The 21,408-nt window shown below is 40.3% G+C and overlaps 1 protein-coding gene and 1 long non-coding RNA gene across 8 annotated transcripts in view; both read right to left on the bottom strand.

The window, feature by feature from the left end:
- Positions 1-3,580: 3,580 nt before the first annotated feature.
- On the bottom strand, positions 3,581-10,823 carry LOC135315005 (uncharacterized). The gene is made up of 2 exons (XR_010374425.1): positions 9,189-10,823; positions 3,581-6,730 (listed from the first exon to the last, which is right to left on the bottom strand). It is a non-coding gene; the product is annotated as an uncharacterized LOC135315005 (long non-coding RNA).
- A 5,326-nt stretch (positions 10,824-16,149) lies between these two features.
- Positions 16,150-21,408, bottom strand: part of YLPM1 (YLP motif containing 1) — a 39,422-nt gene continuing 34,163 nt past the window's right edge. For 4 of the 7 annotated variants that reach the window (XM_064460382.1, XM_064460384.1, XM_064460383.1 and 1 more), the window contains 3 exons: positions 18,904-19,034; positions 16,928-17,107; positions 16,150-16,558 (listed from right to left, as the gene is read on the bottom strand). In XM_064460382.1, coding sequence (XP_064316452.1) covers positions 16,961-17,107; positions 18,904-19,034 — 278 coding nt within the window. In that variant the 3' untranslated portion in view covers positions 16,150-16,558; positions 16,928-16,960. The other 3 variants (XM_064460385.1, XM_064460386.1, XM_064460388.1) reach the window with 3 other exon arrangements.

The following is a 21,408-nucleotide window of genomic DNA, read 5'->3' as shown; positions in this document are numbered from 1 at the left end:
TGTTCATGGGTGTCAGTAAAGTGGCAGGTGGGGGGCTGAGGGCAAGGCAATGCCCCAAATCACAGAGTCACGGAGTGGCTGAGGTTGGAAGGGACCTCTGCAGGTCATCTGGCCCAACCCCCTACTCAGGCAGAGCCACCAAGAGCCAGTTGCCCAGGACCATGTCTAAATGTCTTTTGAATACCTCCAAGGCGGGAGACTCCACAACCCAATCATTAATGAAGATGCTGAACAGGATTGGATGTAGTATTTGGAGCAGTGTTTCTGCTCCACTGTTTGCCCTATATCTGCAAGGAAGTGGGAACTATGGAGCTGTGTTTTACACTGGCTTTTGTGAAACATGGACCAGCATGAGCACAAGGAGCATTTCACATAAGTTATCCTTTGTCTGTGATAAGGCCTTGCCACTTCTACCCATGGATTGAATTCTGTCCAGGCAGATGTTCCATCCAACAGAAATAGGAAGAAAAAAAGGAGGGCTAGAGAGACTCTGCAAAGGACACGAAACCCCAGGGCGCTTGTCTGTCTGGCATCTTCCCCAGCAGCTTTTCAACCCCGTCTACTTTCAGTCAAGTGTAACAGAGAGCACAGAGATGTCAGGGATGCACAGGGATCACCTACTCACCTTTTGGTCACTCCATGATCTCTCTGCAAGCAGAGGTCTGGTCTGGGGATCCTGGGATCCAGCTGCCTCTTTCAGGGGTGTTCATCTGCCTGGAGCCAGGGGGATTGCACCCAGGCAGGCACAGCTCTGCTGCACAACGCTGAAGTGGGGTGAGCTGAATCACAGCACCATGCTCCTGTGGGAGCCTTGGAAAGCAGCAGCTGGCTGGCAGAGAAGCAAGGGGGGACTCACACTGCCTTCCCTATATCTAGGTTATAGGAGAACTGGATATGGAGAAGGCAGCACATCTGCTGGGATGCGGGCAGAGCTGGCATTACTCTAGGGGCAATGCAGCCTGAAGCATAAAGGGAATAGGGTGTGAATTCTTAAGAAATTAGAGTTTCACTGGTTGTGCTGTGCAGGGTGTGGTGTGTAATTTCATTTACAGTCTAGCAGTGCCCAAGATAGAGCAGCTAGTTTTCAAAGACTAATGGGTGCCTGTCACAGGAATATTTCTACAGATAAATTGTGTCTGCTTGGTTGGCTGGGGGAGAAGGGAGAGCTGCTGACCCCACAGTGGCTATGGTCACGACCCTCAGGCTTGGGTGGGCTCTTGCTTCACCATCTCCCACTAGTTACCTGAAGAAGCAATGAGGGTAGCGCACTCACCTACTGCTGACTCAGTTTCATCTTTAAAAAAAAAAAAGATCCTTTCCTTCCCTTTCTGTGGTATATGCAAAAAGCCCACAGCCACCCACAACTGTCTCCCCTGGGAACAATTTCTCTGGGCTATCCTTTTACATCTCCAATCGCATTTATAACCCATCCACAGCAATGCTCCCAGTCCACACAGCTAAACAGCAGCAAAGCTGCTAAGCACTAAAAATCGGTTTCCTGCCTCCAGGCTGCTGGTGTTCTGTAACAGCCAAAAGAGGGAGACGTAACCACGTTGACTAAGCTGGCGAGGCCCGGAGAGACCTTACATACTCATCTGTGTCATTATTTACGATAAGAGCCTTTAGTACTCATGTACAGCTAATTAGAGCTTGAAGAAGTTCCTAGTGAACGTTCATCCTGTGTGCCAAAATAGCTGGGGGGGGGGAACTCTGACAAGGAGTAAAACATCTGTTTTTTCTTTAATCCTGCTAATGACTTGGACTAGTCTGCAGTGGCAGAACCAGCCCTAGAGGTTCCCAGCTCAAGCAGATATTCTTGAAAGGGAACTTACCTCAAACACCCATCTCAGATGCATATTTGGCATCAGAGCAGCTGTCTCCAGGTCAGCATCCCCTGGTGAGCCAGTGGCCCATACTCATGAAATCTCAGCAACGTTTGCTGTCCCATCATAAGCATTGGAAAGATGGCTTAGTCCAGGTTACAGCACAAATACCACATTTGAGAGCCAACATTGTTTTTCAGCTGGAGAAGGCACCCCTTCCTCTGCCTATGGTGTGCAGAGCTGCCCTGTGCTGCAGACCCATCACCACTCCAGGGGAAGGTGAAGCAACGTACAGAGAGACTGTGGAGATCAGTCTCAAGGATAAAACACTCTGTGGGGTCCCCCAGGACAGACCAGTATCTCTAGCTGGTAGCAAAAGCTTTTTCTTTTTGCACACCATGAAATACCGTATTAATTGTGAGCCACAGACCAGGGAAGGGGAACTGGGGAGTGGGGCTGTGCCAGGTGCCAGCTTCACAGCATCAGCTAGTTGAGCTGTTCTCCCTTGACTTATGCAATGAAAAGCCCTGTTTTGATGAGACAGTGGCAATGGAGCCACAGAGACAGGGCCGCACTCTCCCTTCTGGGCTGCCCGAGCTCACCAGCCTGCCTGCAGCACCCTGGGTGCAAGCACTAAGGCTTGGGTGCAGAGGTGAGCAGGGTGGAGAAGGAAGATGTTTCACAGGGAGCTCTGCCCAGACAGGGCAGCACAGGCAGGCACTGAGACAGGGAGGCCACGGTGTAGCCCAGGGGCTTTTGTGGGAGATACTTACTCTGAGCAAGGGAGCACAAAGGAGCGAGAGGGTTGTCGGCCTCTGCTGGAGAGTGCAGACTCGCCTCCACCACCCAAAACCAGCAGGTTGGCTGGGGGCAATGCTCATCCGGGGAGGCAGCTGTGGTGATAGAAGATGGGAGGCAGGCTGCCAGGGAACCAGCACACATGTCCATCCATAGATAAATACCAAACTAGTAAATCCATTCTTTAAAAGCGGGCCTGATTAGCATGCTTGAGAACAGCTATTCAAGTAAAGCCAGTGACAGCTGTGTCACAGGTCTCCAGGAAAAGCAGATTTAGGTCAACACTCGACACATGTGAGGATACAGTCCATATTTATATACTAATTCCTTCTCAGCTAACTGTACAGGCTGCCAAGTAGCAGGTAAAGTCCCACATCATTAAGTCCCATGTCATGATCTACATTTTCTTTGGTAACATACAAACATTAAAGGCCTAAAATTTGAGAAATTTCTTATTTTCCCCTTTTGAGATGACTTTCAGCAAATTTACAGTAAGCAATCACACCTACTGCCAGCCTCTGCAGTATTTCTATAGGCTTCCCAAATTTACTGATTTTTTTAGTACTAGGCTTTTGATTAAAAGTTCATAGGGTAATTTTCATGTTGTCTATTAGGGTTAAACACCATTCTTGGTTTTGCTATTCCAACAAAATGGGCACTATAGACACTTTCTGTAGCTATTTCCCATTACCTACTAAGCAACTCTTAATGACACAGCATTAAGTCCAACTGGCATAAGCCAAATGTAGCAGCTTCCCGGCTTGTGTTTATTGCTTAGGCTTTTATCTTTTTCTCACTAGTTGTTCTGCTAGATTAAGAAGGATCATTCTTAAAAGTGCCAGCCTGTACCAACAGGATCAATCTTTTTGTCTCAACACAATCATAGGAAATAGGCAGCTGAATGCAAGTGTTGAAGTGAAAGCTTGCAGTATAAAAAATACAAGATAGAGTAAAAAACCTGAAACTTCAAGGAAAATATTTTACTGAATTTCCCAAAGCACATACGTGTCATCCATAGCTTTACACAAGAACAGAAGTTATAGAAAAATACTTTGTATTACTTTAAAAAACTAAGCGAAACACCTGACAACATATATGTGTATACACATATCTATAAATCTCTATATAAAACCTGTCCGTATCTGGTTCTCAGAATAAGCACAGAATATTCAACAGCTTAAATAATTGTTTTTTGTTTCTAAGTTCCAGGTCTGTGAGTAAGAAACAGTAGAATTAAGGACAACTTTTGAAAACACCATGGATTCATGCTCAAGGGAAAAGTGAGGCCAGCCCTACACACCTGTGTCTACTGAGTCCCCATGACTGGCAGTGCAACCTGTGTTCAAATAAAAACAATTACAAAGGCTGTTTCTAAATATAATGCCTTAAGAATAGTATCACAGTTACAAAATGCTGTACAAAATGCTGTAGAAACGGCATTTTTAGAAGCCACAGTGCGCTCTAATCTTGAGCAATCGTTATAAAGCAGAATATCATCTATTCATGTTCAGAAACCTCCCGGGCTGCAGCTGTGAGCATTATGCCAAGTGGCAGCAAAGCCCTATCGTCTCAGCTCTGACTGCTGCTGGCTCAGAGGTTTTTCAGTTTGTTGCTTCTTTTGCGGAAGGCCATGCCCATAGCATGGTGTCTCCAAGAAAGGGCAGAACAACAGAGGCTTTTTACTCAGGAGCAGACTCTTCAGATACCCTCTGGGTAGAGCACAAGTCCATCAACACTGCTGTCAGAGCTCAGGTAGAGCCCTTCACTGTGTTTTTCTTCATCACACCGCAACTTCAGACCATTTATTCTGCAGCTATTTCTAAGTCCTGAGCTTGAAAGGAATCTCACCTCCATTTGTGACTAAACTTTTAATGAGCAATGTTATCTAAAAGACCAGAGCAATTTCTTTGCAGGAACTGGCAGCATCTGGAAATTGGAAACACCATCTCAGTAACAGTCGTCAGTGAAGGTCTCTGTATTCACGACACGGGATCTTGGCTTCCCAAGGTGGTAAGAAGCCAAGCGTGTTTGATCTGGTGACAAACGTTCTGTTTCAGGAACTTTGTGGAGCTTTGATTATGCATTGAAATGTAAAGGAGTGACAATACTATACTCACCCATATGCTAGCACTTAACTGGAGATGTGTCCATTAACACTATACAATTTCCTTGTGCAAGCATCTTTGGTACCTGCACTGTCATCAGGATACTGGTGGCAATGCTTTCTGCATTGGAACAGTCACACCAATTGGAACACAAAATCCTTGCAGATCCCAGTTTACTCATAAAGATGTTTGTATTTCATTCTTTAGAAGGGGCCACCTCACACTGGAAGGAATTATCTTTGGACCAGTGTTTCTTGAGCAGCTACTGTGGGGAAGACTACAATGGCACAGAGCATCTGTTCAGTGCCAAAGACATTATTGCTGTGTGAACTCTCCAATAACTGAGACAAAACTGCAGAATCCTCTTTCTCCCGAGTTGTTTTAAGCTTGTTTCCATATAACTGTGTGGTGCAATTCAAACAAAAATATGGCAGTTTCTTTCCTTTACATACTCAGTGGCCAACTTATTCCCTGCTAACAGCCTATCAATACACTCTGCATCTGTCTGCATCAATACTCTCATACTAAAGCCCACCATCTCCCGACAGTGCAGCTTTACTCAGATCACCACACCCCGCCTATGACCATTTGTCCCCAAATTTACTGGTTAAGGAAAACCAAGTTTAGCTTTTGACTGTGTCATCAATTTAGGCCAATAGCCTAAATAGTAGGGAATAGCCCTACTACAATTCTTAAGATGTTTCTTAACAGTGAGTATGAAGACCTCTGTCAGTCAGTAGACTGGCAGTTACCAGCAGCAGATCTCACCTCTTTTAACACTACTGTATGGCCTCTTATGTCAACCACAGCCCACCATCAGCCTTGGAGCCACCCAGCTGTTCTTTCTGCAGAAGTTGTTCTCCAGCAACTAGTGGCAGTAGCAATTTTTTCCAGAGCAGCTCCCCTCTTTGCAAAAGATGCTAGAACCAGTGTGGAAGGTGTTCCTCAGGAGCATGGCACTGACGTCACCTGAAAGCAGTGTGTCATGTCCCAAAAGCCTTTTCAGAAAAATTTACTGGCCCTTACACTGTTCCCACAACATGCTCCAGTGATCCAAGGATCTTGCTAGTTGAGCAGTTTGCAAAACTCAGTTCACCATCTCACAAAGCTTCTCCTATAAGCCTTCTGGTGCCAGTTCAATTGTCTTTATTCAGTATATTATTGAACGGTCATGTGTTTGGAAGCCTTCAGTGGCTTTTTCCAGTGGAAATAAACCTTACAGTTAACAGCCCCATGACCGAAACACATTGCATGCTGGAAGATAAAAGCTGAGAAAGGATTCTCAGACATACAAAATGCCAGTTAAGAGAGCTGGGGAAGAAGAAGGCAGGGAAGATAGGTAAATGCAAGTAGTATAGATGTAACAGATACCATGCAGGTATAAAACAGAAATCCATAAGTAATGGAGTAATGACAAGGCAAATGAGGTGGTACCAAAAAAAAGTCAGGCCCTACATGTGAAAGATCTACATACAACAGCCCTAAATCCTGGTACAAATAAAGGAGCACTGAGATTAATAGGGAGGAAGGTTTTATGTAGACACCTCTCCAATGTCTGTTTTCCCCATAAGACCTTTAAACAGAACCGTAGCACTGGGAAAATCCCCTGCCATGACAACTCAGTTCTGCACTGTTAAGATTTAGCACACAGGTATGTTATCAATACATACAACTGTAGCGGAGCTTTGGACAGTCAGCGTGCCCCAGCACATGAATCCACACCATAGACAGTTCAAAATACCACGTGATCCATCCGCCATCCCACAATAAGATGTAGCATCCCCCCAGCCCATCTGCAAAATGGAAGAGGTCTGACTCATGAGGGTAAACCCCTAGATAAAAATCACGGTAATTAGTCTATGAGAAGTTATAAGGTGATTTCTGGGAAGCATCACTGAAGACATGCATCTTTGTGCCATTCCCTCTCTGGTAATAGGACTTATCTGCTCCACATTAACTGTTCAGAGCTTGGCTCAGACGCATCCCAGGCGCAGGACGGGATCCCTGTGTGCATAGGGTTCAAGGGCAACATGTCAGTGACGCTGCTGGAGGTAGGCTGCTGCTTCCAAAGGCAGAACTGCTCTTAAAATAAATCAAACTTTGTGACAATGACATCAGCAAAAAACCTGCCAAACAAAAGAAATCCCAGCTGGTAACAGTGTAAATAAAGAAAATAAGGTGCCTAATTGCTACTGAACATTCTTCTCCCTGAGATCACCAAAAGCAGCATTTCACGTATTATCTTATTTTCAAAACCTTTGTCTTTTATCACGGTTAGAAACTCAGCAAAAAAAACCCCAAAACCTGACACTGAATACAGAATTCCAATTCTTACTTTTCCACAATGTATTTCTACCCTTTTATACTTTCCAAAATTCCCAGTCTTGATTTTGCTGCTAATTTATATCCTCTTTGCCAGGGAAGATGCCACCCAGGTGCATATTTGCACAATATTTTAATAATGTTAATGACTTCAAACTCAATGCAATTTTAGTGCCATTATTTCCAGAGGTCTTCCTTCTCCACAGCTGGTGTATCAAAGGTAGGGAAAAATGAAACCAGTAATATTAAAAAAAACCAAAAGCAACCTATATATTGCAGAAAGTTAACAATGTTTCTACAATACACAGACTCCACCTGTACATTCAGCTGTACTGAACTCTGTACACACCAAGTCTATACAATTTGACACAAACACAGAAAATCACAGCAAAGATTGAAACTTGAAAAGCAGCAGTGCAGAAGGCTCTGGAAACCGCATACAGGTCTCAAATCCCTGCTGGACTGGACTAATCCAGCTGAAGAACTGAATGTAAAGGAAATTGATTTCAGCACCATTTAAGTTTTCTATAACATATATTAAGACGTGTGTTACACATTTATGACCTGTGCTAGAAAATGCAGAAAAAATATACCCAATTAGGTTAATTATCACAAGGAGAGAATATATTATTTGTCTCTCCTGTATATGGAGGCCAACAAGTAGCTTCCTCTGCTTAAAGGGGATTTCCCTCATCTTGATGCATGTAGTCAAGGACAAATTAAGATAAAAGGAAATGCCACAATAGTCAATAGAAGGAAAAGGAATGTGTACTCCAAGAGATAAGCTATACATCTTTGCCTTAGAAAGGTAAATCTCCTAATAATAGACCAAAGTCTCAACCTAAATCATTCATCTAAGTAAGAGACTGCTATAAAACTGCTGCTGAAAGAGTATTTTCCAAGGCAACGATGTCTGAAATCAATCCCTCTTGTGAATAAGAGCACCCGGATGAAGAACGTACATAAATTACACTCCTGCAAAAATATAATTACCTCATCACCAACCCTGGACCTCACATCAATTGTGCAGATTTATAAGTAATGTTTATTTCTGAGGTTCTGTTTCACTAGGAATGGTAAACCACCATGAACAGGAACACAGCATCTGTATTTTCTCTTCACAGACCTTAGCACCAAAAAGGTGAGATGCTGAGAATAAATGTCTGAATCAAGAGAGAAATTTTGCAATACTCCTTGAGAAAGACAATCTCTATGAGATTGCTCAGCTGTAACAGACACTGTTGGGGAACTTGTCTCCAAAACTCTGACTGCACTGCATGCTGCTGCATCAGAGTATGTAGTGGAGAACAGCCTTTGAGAGACAAATCCTCTGGACAACTGTGGCTTTTCAAATGAAATTCAAGACTATGACAGATGCAGAATCCAAGAAACTAAATCAAAGCAAAGCGCAAAGTGACAACATGATATGGTCAGCCTTTTTGCATTTAGCAAAACATAAATCATGTCATTCTTAACTTCCAGATGGTCCTTTCTTTCAATGTAGCACATTGTAAGTCTAGCTTAGGAACAAGAGAAGGATGGAAATCCACAGGACTGAGACAATCTTCTACAAGCCAGTCCTGGACACAACTGACAAAGGAGGTGATGGAGAAATATTTGTTACTGAAGGTCACAGGTTTCATCAGGTCTCCAAACTGACCCAAAGCCAAACAGTCACTTCTGGTTTTGCTGAATTAAATCTAGCCTTTTAGTCAGATTTTTATTTTGCTCCAAGTTAATCTTCAAGTAGCAGGTACAGATGTGCACTGTTGGCATACTACTAGCAATGCAGCATACTCACCATGTTAGTGTCTCTCCCCAACAGATTTGCAGATAAATTGCTTAAAGGGTATCTGAATATTATTCTCAAGCTGCATCTGAAACATGTATACTGCAATGAGGCAGACAGACTTAAGTAAAAATCAGGAAGTTTATACCCAAGTTTACTTTAGGGCTGTCCCTTCTGCCTTACAGCAGGTTCTCTCTGCCTGCTGGCAGGAGGGAAAGGAGATACAAATTGTTATATTCCTAATAAAGGAATACATAGATTGTAATCTCCTTAGAAAAGGGTATTCACATTCCTCCTGAATTATGACGTATCTACTGCAAAACGTGCTGTAATCACATACATTGCACAAACCTGTTTGGACTGTTCACGTTAGAGCTTCAAGCATGTTTCTGTGTGAGAGATCTCGGTAGCATCTCCAAATCAAGCTGAAGTTCTGAGATTTCTCAGTCAGAGTGAAGTTAGCAGGTTCTTCTGTCAGAAGTATCTTTAGTGCTTTGGTTTGGATATTTATCCCTCTTTTTCTTCATTCCAAGAAGAAAGCAAAAGATTCAATAAGAAACCTTGGAAGGCTTCAGAAGAATTATTTCTTGCTCCAATATATTTAAAGACTCTGCAATCCAAAAGCAAGTTAAATCCCATTTTCCATTACATGTCAGTAGTTGTCAAGATTTCTAGCAGCATATAAAAAGACCATTTAGTTTTGATGCCTCTTCTTAAGGCAGAAGAAAGATCTTGTTCCACAATTATGTAGCACGTAGGTTCAATGGAGCGCAAAATCTTGACTGTGGACTGCAAGTGATACTCCATACAATAGTGTAATGTTAATCCACTGAAATATTTTCCATAGAAAAGTGGTGAATTTTCTTTCAGAAAGTAGAAGTTAATGGTTTAAAACTGTATCAGGCAATACGAAACCACAAAAATTTAATTATTGTGGAAACAATTTCAAGCTTTTGTTTTTTCTCCAATTTAATCCTAACATGACGTCACAGCTTTAGTGCCATCTGGTTGGCATTAACTGAAAAAAAAAATATCTTGATTTCTGTGTAGCTCTGAAGAGTACAGTAAGCTCTGCTATCAGACAAATTAATCGGTCCACAGCTTCTTCAAAGAAAAGAATGTGGCAACTTCAGTTCAAAGGAAATAGAAAACCAATCACCTCAAAGAATAGCAGTAAAGACTCATCACTTGCACAAGAGTTCTGAGCATTCACAGATGAGTAAGCTGAAACAGTGTAGGTGTTTCTTGGTAAACCTGTGTTTTCTGTGCTTCAAACAGTAATATAGTATTCTCAAAAAACAGAAGTTGCATGTACAAAGGCCAGTAACTGCATCAGCAACGGGGGTCAAGCAAATCTTTTACTACTATCTGCATCAGACTTACCAAAACAGAATAAAAAGATGATTTCTAAACACTGCTTAAGATACCTTGTCATCCACATATGGTGTAGCACCAAATTAAAGTCTTGTCTGTATTACCTACCTGCCAAAATAAATATTTAGTTTTTTGCATTTTAAGGCCATTTACACTCTGAAGCAGGGAAGAACTGCAGCTCTGCTCCCCTTCTGTACTAACCTCCAGAGAAAAAATGTAACCTTCTACAAGACTTAAACAGAAGAAATCTTAGTTTTTCTAGGATGCTTTTTTTTTTTTTTTTGAGTGGCGGGGTAGGGTGGGTGGGTTGAGAATGTTTCAAGTTCACATGTAATCTGTTAATGGCTTGTGCTTTTAAAGAGAATTAAAAAGTACTTTCAAATCACCTTTAACAGGCTTTTTCAAGATGCAGTGCTTTCTAAATCAGCTTGCTCAACTATACTTTAACCTGCAGACAAAAAATGGTAGGGATTAATTTCAGATTCTCCACCACAAATATATACGCAGCCAGCTGCTAAAGCAGACACCTCAAGACAGTGGAGTTGCTAGCACATTCTAGCCATACAAGAGACTCTAGCTCAGGTAATTAGAGTAAAACTAACTGAATGCCCATTTCCCGCCCCCCCCCCCCCCCCCCCCCCCTTTTCTTTTTTTTCTCATTTAGATGGAGAGTTTTCACTTCTCAGGTTTTGGGTGGCGTGTTCCCCCCCCCTTTCTTTCCCCACCTTCTGCTTCGTGTGTTGTGTTATTCACCCCCCACCCCCCCCGCCCCGAAGCACTGTAGTTACTCCTCTCTGAAGACGACAACATCACAGGAATTGGTGAAGTGATAACAACCTTGCAGTCTTCATGCAATCCCGAGTACTAACTGTTCAAACACAGCAACTTCACATATTAATATACTGGTCACAACAGACAGTTCAGATGCCATCCTAACAACAAGCAGCAGAAATTTCTTGCATAAAGCTGAACATCCATTCATACATGTGTACCTTGACCATTTAAGGAAACAAACTTTGTCCCTGTACACACATACATGGGTACATGGGAAGCAGTACAGAGAAATATTTGAATGACACACTTCAGAACAGCATAAGCCCTAGGGAAAGGCCTCCCCTCCCAAAGAGATTCCAGCTGAGAATTCCACAAGTCAGAAAGATACTAGAAAAAAACCCAACTGTGCCATTTCCACCCAGACAGCTTTAAGGTTTCACATATTCAAATCTTAAACCCTACAATTCAAAGAGAACAGAGCCTCCTGACTAGAAACCTATCACAGAATGGAAAACATAAGTGACTTAAACACTTATGTCTCTCCATGTCCAGTAACTTGCTGTACTTTTTGTTTGGTAACAGTACTTGTGCTTACCTGGTTTAAGCAAAACCATGCATGAAAGAGCACATTCTGCTTCCAAACAGTAGTAATCAGCTAGAAATTGATAATCCACCTGCATGAAATATTGTTGTTACCAGTTTTCCAACCTACATGCACAAGAAAGATTTAAGGCTACCCAGGCTGCAGATCCAGTACCATGCAAATTCGGAAGTGGTAGAAAGAGACATTGCAACTGCTGGAACACTCCACTGGTAAGAATGAAACAAAACAGTTTCACCATGAAGAAGAAAGTGATTAATCCTGAGCAGAAATCAGAAGAGTTATTCTGTGTTCCTTTAGTTGGTTGAAGGATTCTGACTTGCACTTGTATGAATGAACAGGAGAAGAGACAACAACTTCAATTCAAGTTTTATGAGAGAATAAAGATGACTGGAAATAGAAAGAGAATTGTGCCATTCATATTTTAAGTGCTAGGAAATTTCCATTCTTTCTCATCTCATTTCTACTATGATAAGAAATCTAAGTATTATCAATCTTACACCACCATGTTGTAAGAATTTGAATTTCTTTTTACCCATTTACAGTTCACACTGCAAACATGAAGATCTCAACTGAGATGGCCACCTCTGCTCCTCAAATACGTTATCTCATAGTATGCAGATTGTCCTGGTGCAGTTTGATCCCAAATTGTCAGTGGACCTTAAGTTCAGTATTAAGACCTCATTTCCCAGAAGTAATCTGGGAAGCATGAAATAACAGAGAGAGGCATAATAAAAAGAACCATGTATCCATCAGTATTTGGCTTCCCGAGGATGCAGACCATGTGAATGTTCCACAGGTGAAGAAAACTCTCAGTACTGCTTCCCCTTTCCAGTCCGTGTATGCTGAGTTACAATACTCCAAGAGAGTTCCTGGGTTTCAGCTCAGTCAACTCGCGGTTCGCTAGCTGAACGCTGGCAAAGACATTAGGAACTTCTTAGCAAAAAGCACAGTTTGCCTCTAACCCAGATCAACCAGGTTTTCTTCAAGTCCTGAGGTCTGTCCAATATTGTGTGGGTTTCCAAAATTTTGCAGCAGCGATATTAGTAATAAAATGGCATAATCTGCTCCAGGAAGGGCATGAAATGATTCACCATGACAGCTATGTTAAATAAACTGACAAAGAATATTTTTCCTTCTGGTAACAGTAAATTTGTTTAGGTGGCAACAAGCTGTCCTAGAGGCTGAACTAATTCATTCCTTTGAAAAGGATTCTCGGAGTGTTCCAGTGATGCTGAAATCTCAAATTGGGTAAAACTGATTTTGGCTGGCAAGGTCATATTCCTCTCTCTCATTTAAAAGCACACTAATGATAAGACTATTCTTTTGCAGGAAGCATACTTCCTAATGTGACTTGCATATGACAATTCTTCATAATTTTTAACTATTCAACTGGATTAGATGCGGGCTTTTTGGTGATAGGTTAATGTATTTGCTTCAGTGTAATATTAAAACTCTACTTTTCCAATTCAATCCTTTCATAAGAGCCACCACTGAAATCCTACTCAGGATCTCCATGGTATCTAAATTTCTGTTCAGAGACTAAAAGGCTTCAGGAAACAGTTAAAACAACACCTTACAAAAAGACAATAACAGTGACGTACTTTGTTTAGCAACAGACAGTCAAGGAAAAATTAATGGACAGGGGTTGCAAAGATGACTGAAGCAAAGTCCAAAAAATACCAAACCCAACCTGATCAGTGATAAGTGAAACACTTGTACCAATGCCAGTTCTTCCCTTCTAAAGACTGGGAACTAACAATGCAAGGTAAGTTGTTTATCTATGTTGATGTAAACATTTAAGAAAATAAACCATGACATTTCCAGAACTGATATAATATTCTATGCTATATTTTCATTTTTTCATACCGTAGTCAGACCATCATGCTTAATGAGCAATCCTACAGTAAAACACAAGGTGACTGAGGATGACAACTAAGCTCTATTCACACAGCAGCAGCATGTCTTAGGTTGCACATTCCCTTGCAAAAAGCACATGTACTTCTACCATGACACAGGTAGTTTCAATATTCTGAAAAAAAGCAGACGGTCTTGAGGGAAAAAAAACCCCAAAACAAGTGCCATAACAAATTGTAATTCACAGAAAATATGGTTTTAACAGTCAACTTTGCTTAAGAGGTAGCAGCTCCATTCTGCAGCAGCTTATGATTTTTTGAGTTGTATTTTTCAACGTGATGCACTGCACAGAAACAGTCCAATTTAAGAGTTAGCACAATTGCACACGTGGTCAAAGACAGATCATTATCTGAGAGCACTGGATGCATATTATCCTATTTAGCCATCAATGAAAGCGGGCATTTTTTCTGTTCACAGTAGTGAACAATTCTACTGCCAATATCAGCAAACAGATCATGAATAAAAACAAAATCAAAACTTACTGGATTCTGTAGTGGAGGATTTTCCAGACAAAAGTGAAATTACTAATCACCAACCTCTGACTACAAGCCAGGCATGGGACTACCTAGCTATTCCCAGTTCTATCAGCAGCAATGTTGATTTTTTCCTTTTTACTCGATTTCTTCATTCACTGAAGGATTAGAGTATGTGGAATCTTTTACAGGTTGTACTTCTGACATAAGTTATTTTCTTTGAGACACTTCCCTTCAACCAGATGAAGACTGACCTGCTAAACATTCAAACCAACTGAAACAAATGACAAAGATTACAGAATGATATTTCTCTACTACAGAAATGGAAAGTTCTGAACTTCAGGGAACCAGGAAAACACTCCCCCCCCGCCAGGCCCTTCAAGCCTGTTCTGATCAAATGGTCCAACATTCTGCAACAGTATGTTTTCGTAACAAAAATTTTGCCCTAAACTTGAAGATGAATAGATTTTCTCTCTGTTCTCAAAGTAAAGTACAACCTTCTGTGTATTCTCTGCTCACCTCTCTCGAATTCTACATGCACCACAGAATAAACAGCATGACCCTCTGGGTGTTATCTACTAAAATAATTTTCAAAATTGTTAAAAACAGTAAACAATATGATCAAGTTCTGTTGCTCGCTATCCATTTGCACGTTCCAGAAATATTTTTTAGCCTGGAAAGGAAAATGTTAGATAAGGATGTGGTTCAGGCGTATTACCAAAAATAGAGACAAAATCATAATCGGCTCTTAGAAGTCAAGAAACAGCATCAACTTATAACAATGGTGTGCCACAAGAACTCTGGTTTTGTTATGGACAACTGAGGACAGACTGAAATGCATTTTACACGTACCTGAGAGTAACTTCTCTGAAGCAAAGCTAGCCTATTTCCACAGCAATAGACAATACTGTTTTCTTGTTAACTATTAGTTTCTTTTTGTCAACAATTCTCAGTCAGAATTCAAAGAGTGCTTAGCAACATTTTAAAAAGAAAGTATGTATGCTACATAATAGGATGTGTGCACAGAAAATACGTATTTATTACCTTCCATTTTAAAAACGCTGCATTCAGGAAGCTTCATTTTCCTGTATTAAACACATTTAGGGCATAACACAAGTTCAGATATTCCCCACATTTACCAAAGAGCTTTCAATCATGCACCACAGACAAGGCTGAAACATCCAATAAAACAAAATATTAGAACAGCAAACAAAACCATCTACCAGCACCACAGCTCTCTTTTAACATCATGAATTACCATCACACCAGAACTAGTTAATTTATCAACCTAGATGCAAACCACAATGTAATAACTCAGCAGAAGAACAAAGTATAGCAGAGAATGAAATGCAGGACTTGATTTTTCTGAGGGAAGAAAATTAGGAGAAAATATTCAATTCACCAGAAAAACAGCAATTATTTTCAGTTTTAAACAATTTGCCTTGTTACAACATCGTTAACACAAGTAATTTCCTTCAAAACCTGAGAGGACAAAAGAAAGTTTTCATCAGCAAACCTGATGCTGTGCAGAAGCAATATACCGTCATCTGTGAAGAACCTGTACCGCTTTTAATAGTGTGGATGGCTATTCATTTGTCTTTTTTAGCAAGCTAAACACATTAAAAGAATAGAAGAGTATAACTTCTGGTCTTTGTTGCTTCTTTTATTGATGTTTCTCTATGAGAGAGTAGACTTATGAATGGAATGAAATACCTGATAGGGATCAGTGTTGACTAAAAGACTGAGTAAGACCAAAGTGAATTTTCTAGTCTGCCCTCCAGAGAACTCCGTAGTACCTGTTTTCAAGTTGAGCATTAAATTTTCCATACATTACTACCTTGAGTATTTCGGAGCCATCCAACAGAATTTATACTCACGTAGTAATGGAAATTTGACATAATTGACAAGCTACAATCCAAAAAATAATGGCCACTCCTGTTCTCCAGGAAGGATGAGAATGGTATGACTCTTAAAGGCCAGCAAAACCTGGGGCCTTAATGAAGCTGTCTATGAGAAGAAGAGCAGGTGATAAACCTAGAAGACAGGACACATTCTAGAATATGAGCACAGCACCTCTTCCAGGTAAGGATAGTTCTGAGCACTGTCAACATGTGAACACAGACCACATTTAAAATGTCAAACAAAAACCATGCTACATGGTCCACCAAGAACACTGAGTTTATAGTGAAATTTATTGTTCTGCTTCCTAATACAATAAGCTACAAGGTACATACAGTATAAAACGAGAATGGCCACAAAGCAAAGGAGATAAACATTCTGTGACGGTACAGTGGAGGTAACATCTGTCTAATCCTTCCACTTTATCCCATAAACAGCAGCTAAAACTACTGGCCCTCCCCCTCCCTCCCCTCCAAAAATATTAAAAAGTAAACTGTCTCTCTCCCTTAGGAGCAGCGGGACTTGTTGTTTGTTTTTTTTTTCTGAGGGCACTGGTTATCTGCCAACATCTCAAGAAAACTGCTGAAACTAAAGTAACAAAGAAAAACTGTGATGGTGGGAGTGACATGACCCATGCAAGATGCTCATGACACCTTGGTTCACTTCTCCTCAGAGCAAATGGCCTGTAAAGAAAGGAAAAGTTTGTTACACCAAGTAAAATAGGAATTAACACGGTCAGAGTTAAGACATGGCAAGCAAAATCTGCACTAGGCAGGAATAGGCACACAGCTGAAGTACTCCTTTAATTAAAACTATCTTCCTATTAATAAGGTTTAGAGATTGATAACTGACAATCCCTCGCCTTTTATTTTTAGATGCTGTAAAGGAGGATGCACACTGATATGGGCACAGCTGACACCTATTATAAAAGGCTCCAAATCAAATAATCTTGTCTGGGAGAACTCTAACAATAACATGAACTGCAACCTCAACTCTTAAAGAAAACTAAAAAACATCAAGGCTATAAACAGGCAGGAAGACTGAATACTTACCTTAAAGGCACAAAATTCCATTTAACCACTTTTTCATATATACTTGGTGCGGTTGAGGGCTCTCTCAGCAAGATGGCCGCTTTCATCTGTTATCTTTTCCCAATCTGTTTGTCCAACAACAAAACCAATGGCCCTTTTCCTGTCTGCATCTTTTTTTTCTTCTAGATCTGCCCATCGCACCTATGGAGAACATACTATCAGTAGGACAATCTCTTCAGAAAACCCAAGACAGGTCTAGGCTTTCCGCTGCTGATAAAAATACATGAATTCTAATTTGATCCCATTTTCATTTGAACAGGTAAGTATTAATGTGTTTTCCAGTGGGTAAAGATGGAAACTACACCAGCTACATTATTTCAAATTGAATTTCCCAGGTGTTCCATGGAGTAGAAGAAAGGTACAGATGATTAGCCTTTTCTATTTCAATGCTAGAATTATGAGAGCTGAAGTGTAATTACTGCAATTATTTCTCTGTTCAAAGCAATGCCTTTTGCAGGAAGAATTATCAAAGATTCATTTAATGACTTCATTTTCTGTACAACCTGTCTTTCGATTGCACAATGGAAACATCTAGAAGATGACTATGAAACTACAGAAAAATAGTGTTAAAGAGCAACTCAGCAATGAATGAGTGAACAAGGGACAGTTTTCATCTCTATCTTCTGTGATACATTTCTATTTAAATCTTTCCACTATTTCTTTACGCTAAATAACTTCTTCATGCATTCGTTATCTCCCATCTTTACAGCTGCAGCCATCTCCTCTGTGGCTCTTCATGGTCATGCAGATCACTTGCATTCATCCTGTTCAAACATATACAGTCACTCCCTCACCCACAAACCCAGACACCAATGGGAGGGAGTGCAACAAGGAGGAGGGAGTGAGGGAGGTGATGATGAAGGGCTACAGTCCAGAAACTCAGCTGGAACACACTGCAGCAGGACAAGAAAGAACAGTAAGTGAAGGAGCTCTTCCTTGACATCCTAACTCATTAGTCCCATTCAGGCTGGTGCGTTACTTGGGGACACAGCCATATCACCTTTCTGCCAGCACCTCCCTATCCCACTTTTTGGATTTCCCCAGACATTCCTGCTGATAAGCAATGCCTGCTTTCTTCTACCATTGCTTCCTCTGCCAATGCCTTAGTATCTCCATTTCTCTCATGCACACTGTCCAGTACCACCCAATATCTTCTATTTGGCATTACAGAACAAAAGAAAGCCCAAACACCAACAGTTAAATCAAGTTACTTTTAGTGGTACAGGATGGTCTATTTTGGAGACAAAAAGAAAAAAGGTATTACCTCTCTTTCACCTTCCTCTGATTGTTTGCCTTTTCCCCACGGTATCTGAAGATGTAGCATTTTGTGTTGAGAACAGAATTACATATGAAGTGGCTGAAGCTAACTTCTTATACACCAAGCTTTATGCAAGGTATATGCAGGAGGTAACATCTACAAAACTTCATTGATATAAAACCTGCATAGCTGATACTTTCCTCAGCTGAATCTTTTTGAACATAAGAACAGTTTATGATTTCTCTGCCTACTTATTACATAACCTAACAAAAAATAGCTTAATAAAATCACCATCTTGTCTTGCAAGCTGCTGTATCTCACACTATCTCATCACAAAACATGCAGCATAAGAAAAGGGCTCCGGCTTGCTCAGAAACAAAGCGCTTCACCTCCCCCAGCAAAAAATGGGACATGATTCCATTCTCAATCTCAAAAGCCATGCCATCCATAGTTAATCTTTATTATCTACAATTCCTCATTTTGTTATAATAAATCTGTTTACCTCTGAAAGACCCTATTTAAGAACATCCTCTTACAAAATCTAATGGAACAGCAAAACTAAAAGTGAGTCAGTGAAATTGCTGTATTCATAGACACTGAATGAATTGATACAAAGTCTTTTTCACAGAGACTGTTAAATGGTCATATACAGACAATAAGTCATTTGAAAATTTATTACCCTTTTCTTTCCAGGTTCAGAAGCACGTGTATCATAGTCATCTGGAAGCTGTAGATAATCTTCCATCCTGCTGGCAATTGCTTCCCAGTCACGTTTCCTTTTAGTGCCAGTCCGCAAACCATCCAGCTTGTCTGAGAACAAACACAGAGCCTCAGAGTTAAAGGAGATTTTTTTTCTCTATTATTCACACAAACAAGATGAGTGGAAAAATTTTCAGAAGAATGAGCAGAACTTGTACATCCAGCTTGTCTTGACAGGTGTAATGATGGGAGTAGAAATAAACTAGAGAAGACTCAACACCATTTTCAAGTTTTATTGATATTTCACATTAACTGTGTGGCAATAACACTCAGTCTTGTTATTTGTATGAGGGAGAAAAGCTTGCTCTTCTGGATGTTCACACTGTATGGAGTCTGTCCTTACAGGTACAATATAGGCACCAATAGTGAGGAACCATAGATCCACCTTTCTGTATTTGAACACAATACTAAAACTGTAGCATTTTTCCCAAATTTGGGGTTTAATACTGTGTCAAACATGGCATACATGCAGTATCAGGGAACACATGATGATCATATAATTTAATGCATCAGAGACAAGTTTGAGATACTGTTTCTGCTAAACAATATGCTCCTTGGAAATCCTGATCCCCCCCCCCTTCTTTTTCTCTCCCCACAAGGAAAACACACTCAAAAAATCCTCCAGGATTGAAAAAAAAATCTCAGAATCTTTTGTTTCATGGTGTAAGAGGTCAGTCATGAATATTTGAGCAGTACATTTGTCCAACAGTCATCATTTTCTTCTTTTTCTTATTGAACCGATAAGGCATGAGAAGAAACAATTCCATTCCTACGTTTTAAAATTTTGTTCCTCTTTAGACACTTATTTTCAGTAAAAAACACCACCTTCTTGAAATTATGTGGCAAACTGTTTTTGAAAAGGAGATGAAGTATTCATTGAAAGATTACGAACAACAAAGCATGAAAATGAAAAACGGCTTTAGAAGTCAAAGGAAACCCTAGTACTTCTGTTGATGTATGCTACCATTTTATAAGCCAACAATTAAAGTATATGCAGAAGGAATATTAAGCTTGGCAGTTATATTCTGTAAACCATTTCCAGTGATGTCAGTAAAACTGTTTCAGAAGTCACTGATGTAATTAAATTCACCCACAAAAGACCTCAGAAATAAACCAAATACAAGGCAGCATATTTCCTGGATAGCAGAAGAGGATGTTCAAAGGTATGTATTTAAATAAGCTCAGTTCAGAGATAAGGTTTTTTACTTAATATGGGAGAGAAAAGAGCAACAACGGAGATAATGTAAGGCAATGGTGATGCAGACATGCTAGTATAATTTAAATGCCATAAACTAATGAAGTAATTTCTCCCTCATACAACTTTAAAGTTTTTAAAGACTCCACCTTTATCCCAGTTCCCTGGAATAGATACAGAATTTCTTCTAAGAAAACATTTTAATCCCCCTCTGCCTTTTAAAAAAGCCAACATTTAAGGAAACTGTGCAGAGTATTTGTATCTGTTACATGACATCTTGTTACACAATTCAATTAAGGCTCTTCTTTTGCTCTAAGTCTAATCTGCCAAATTTGAAGCTCAATCTCCACAGAAAGACGGCACTCTCTCTAGAAGACAAAACTGATTTACACAATATTCCTCTGTTACTTCAGCACATAAACATACTTGTGCTATTCCTCAGTATTACTTTCAGATCAATCAGTGTAGATAATTTGTAGTGTAAGGGTTTCCAGAAAAAAGTGGCATTGAAAAGGAGAGCAACAAATGCATTGAGGAGTATTTAGGAACAGGAAGAACTGAAAATTCAGGAGCTCTCTGTTGGCAAGTATCTGTACACAGACATATTTCTCTTGGAAGGCAACATGCTACAACGCAAGCTCATCTCATTACCAATGTGGAAGAAAGAGTTGTTTCCCACTCCCTGCTGCACACAGACCAATTGAAAATATCACCAAGAAATGTGTAACTCTTAAACAGCGATAGAGGCGTTCAGAGTATGAGGTTACCCTCTGTCCCATTTTGTTACTGCTATACAGAATTTATTTTAAAATGTTATCTCCTTCCATGTTTGAAGTTGGATTGCCTTTCCAGAGGGATCTGCTTCCATCCATACTATCGTGGTTCAAGGCACACGTGCCATGCAGTAGACGCACTACAGAAATGTCAAAAGCCTACCACAAAGCACTATTTCAGGATATTCTTTTCTGAAAATGAGACAAGGTATCATTTTGTAACAATGATGCTCGTAAATATTTATGGCAGATAATTAGTGGTTAACTATCAAACATTTTACCATTTCAATTTTTAAAACAATGAAGCAGCAGCATTTCTGAAAACCCACAGAACTTAAAAACTCACCTTTAGAATTTTAATAATGAAGCATCTGAAAGTAACTGACTTAGCTCCTTCAAAAACTAAATGAATCCATCAACTACATTTTTGCCCTTCTTATGAAAAAACCCACAATGT

This window comes from Phalacrocorax carbo, chromosome 9, assembly GCF_963921805.1.
Source record: "Phalacrocorax carbo chromosome 9, bPhaCar2.1, whole genome shotgun sequence".
Taxonomy (NCBI): domain Eukaryota; kingdom Metazoa; phylum Chordata; class Aves; order Suliformes; family Phalacrocoracidae; genus Phalacrocorax; species Phalacrocorax carbo.
Note: the sequence above shows the minus strand (reverse complement) of the source record. Positions and strands in the feature narration are given on the sequence as shown.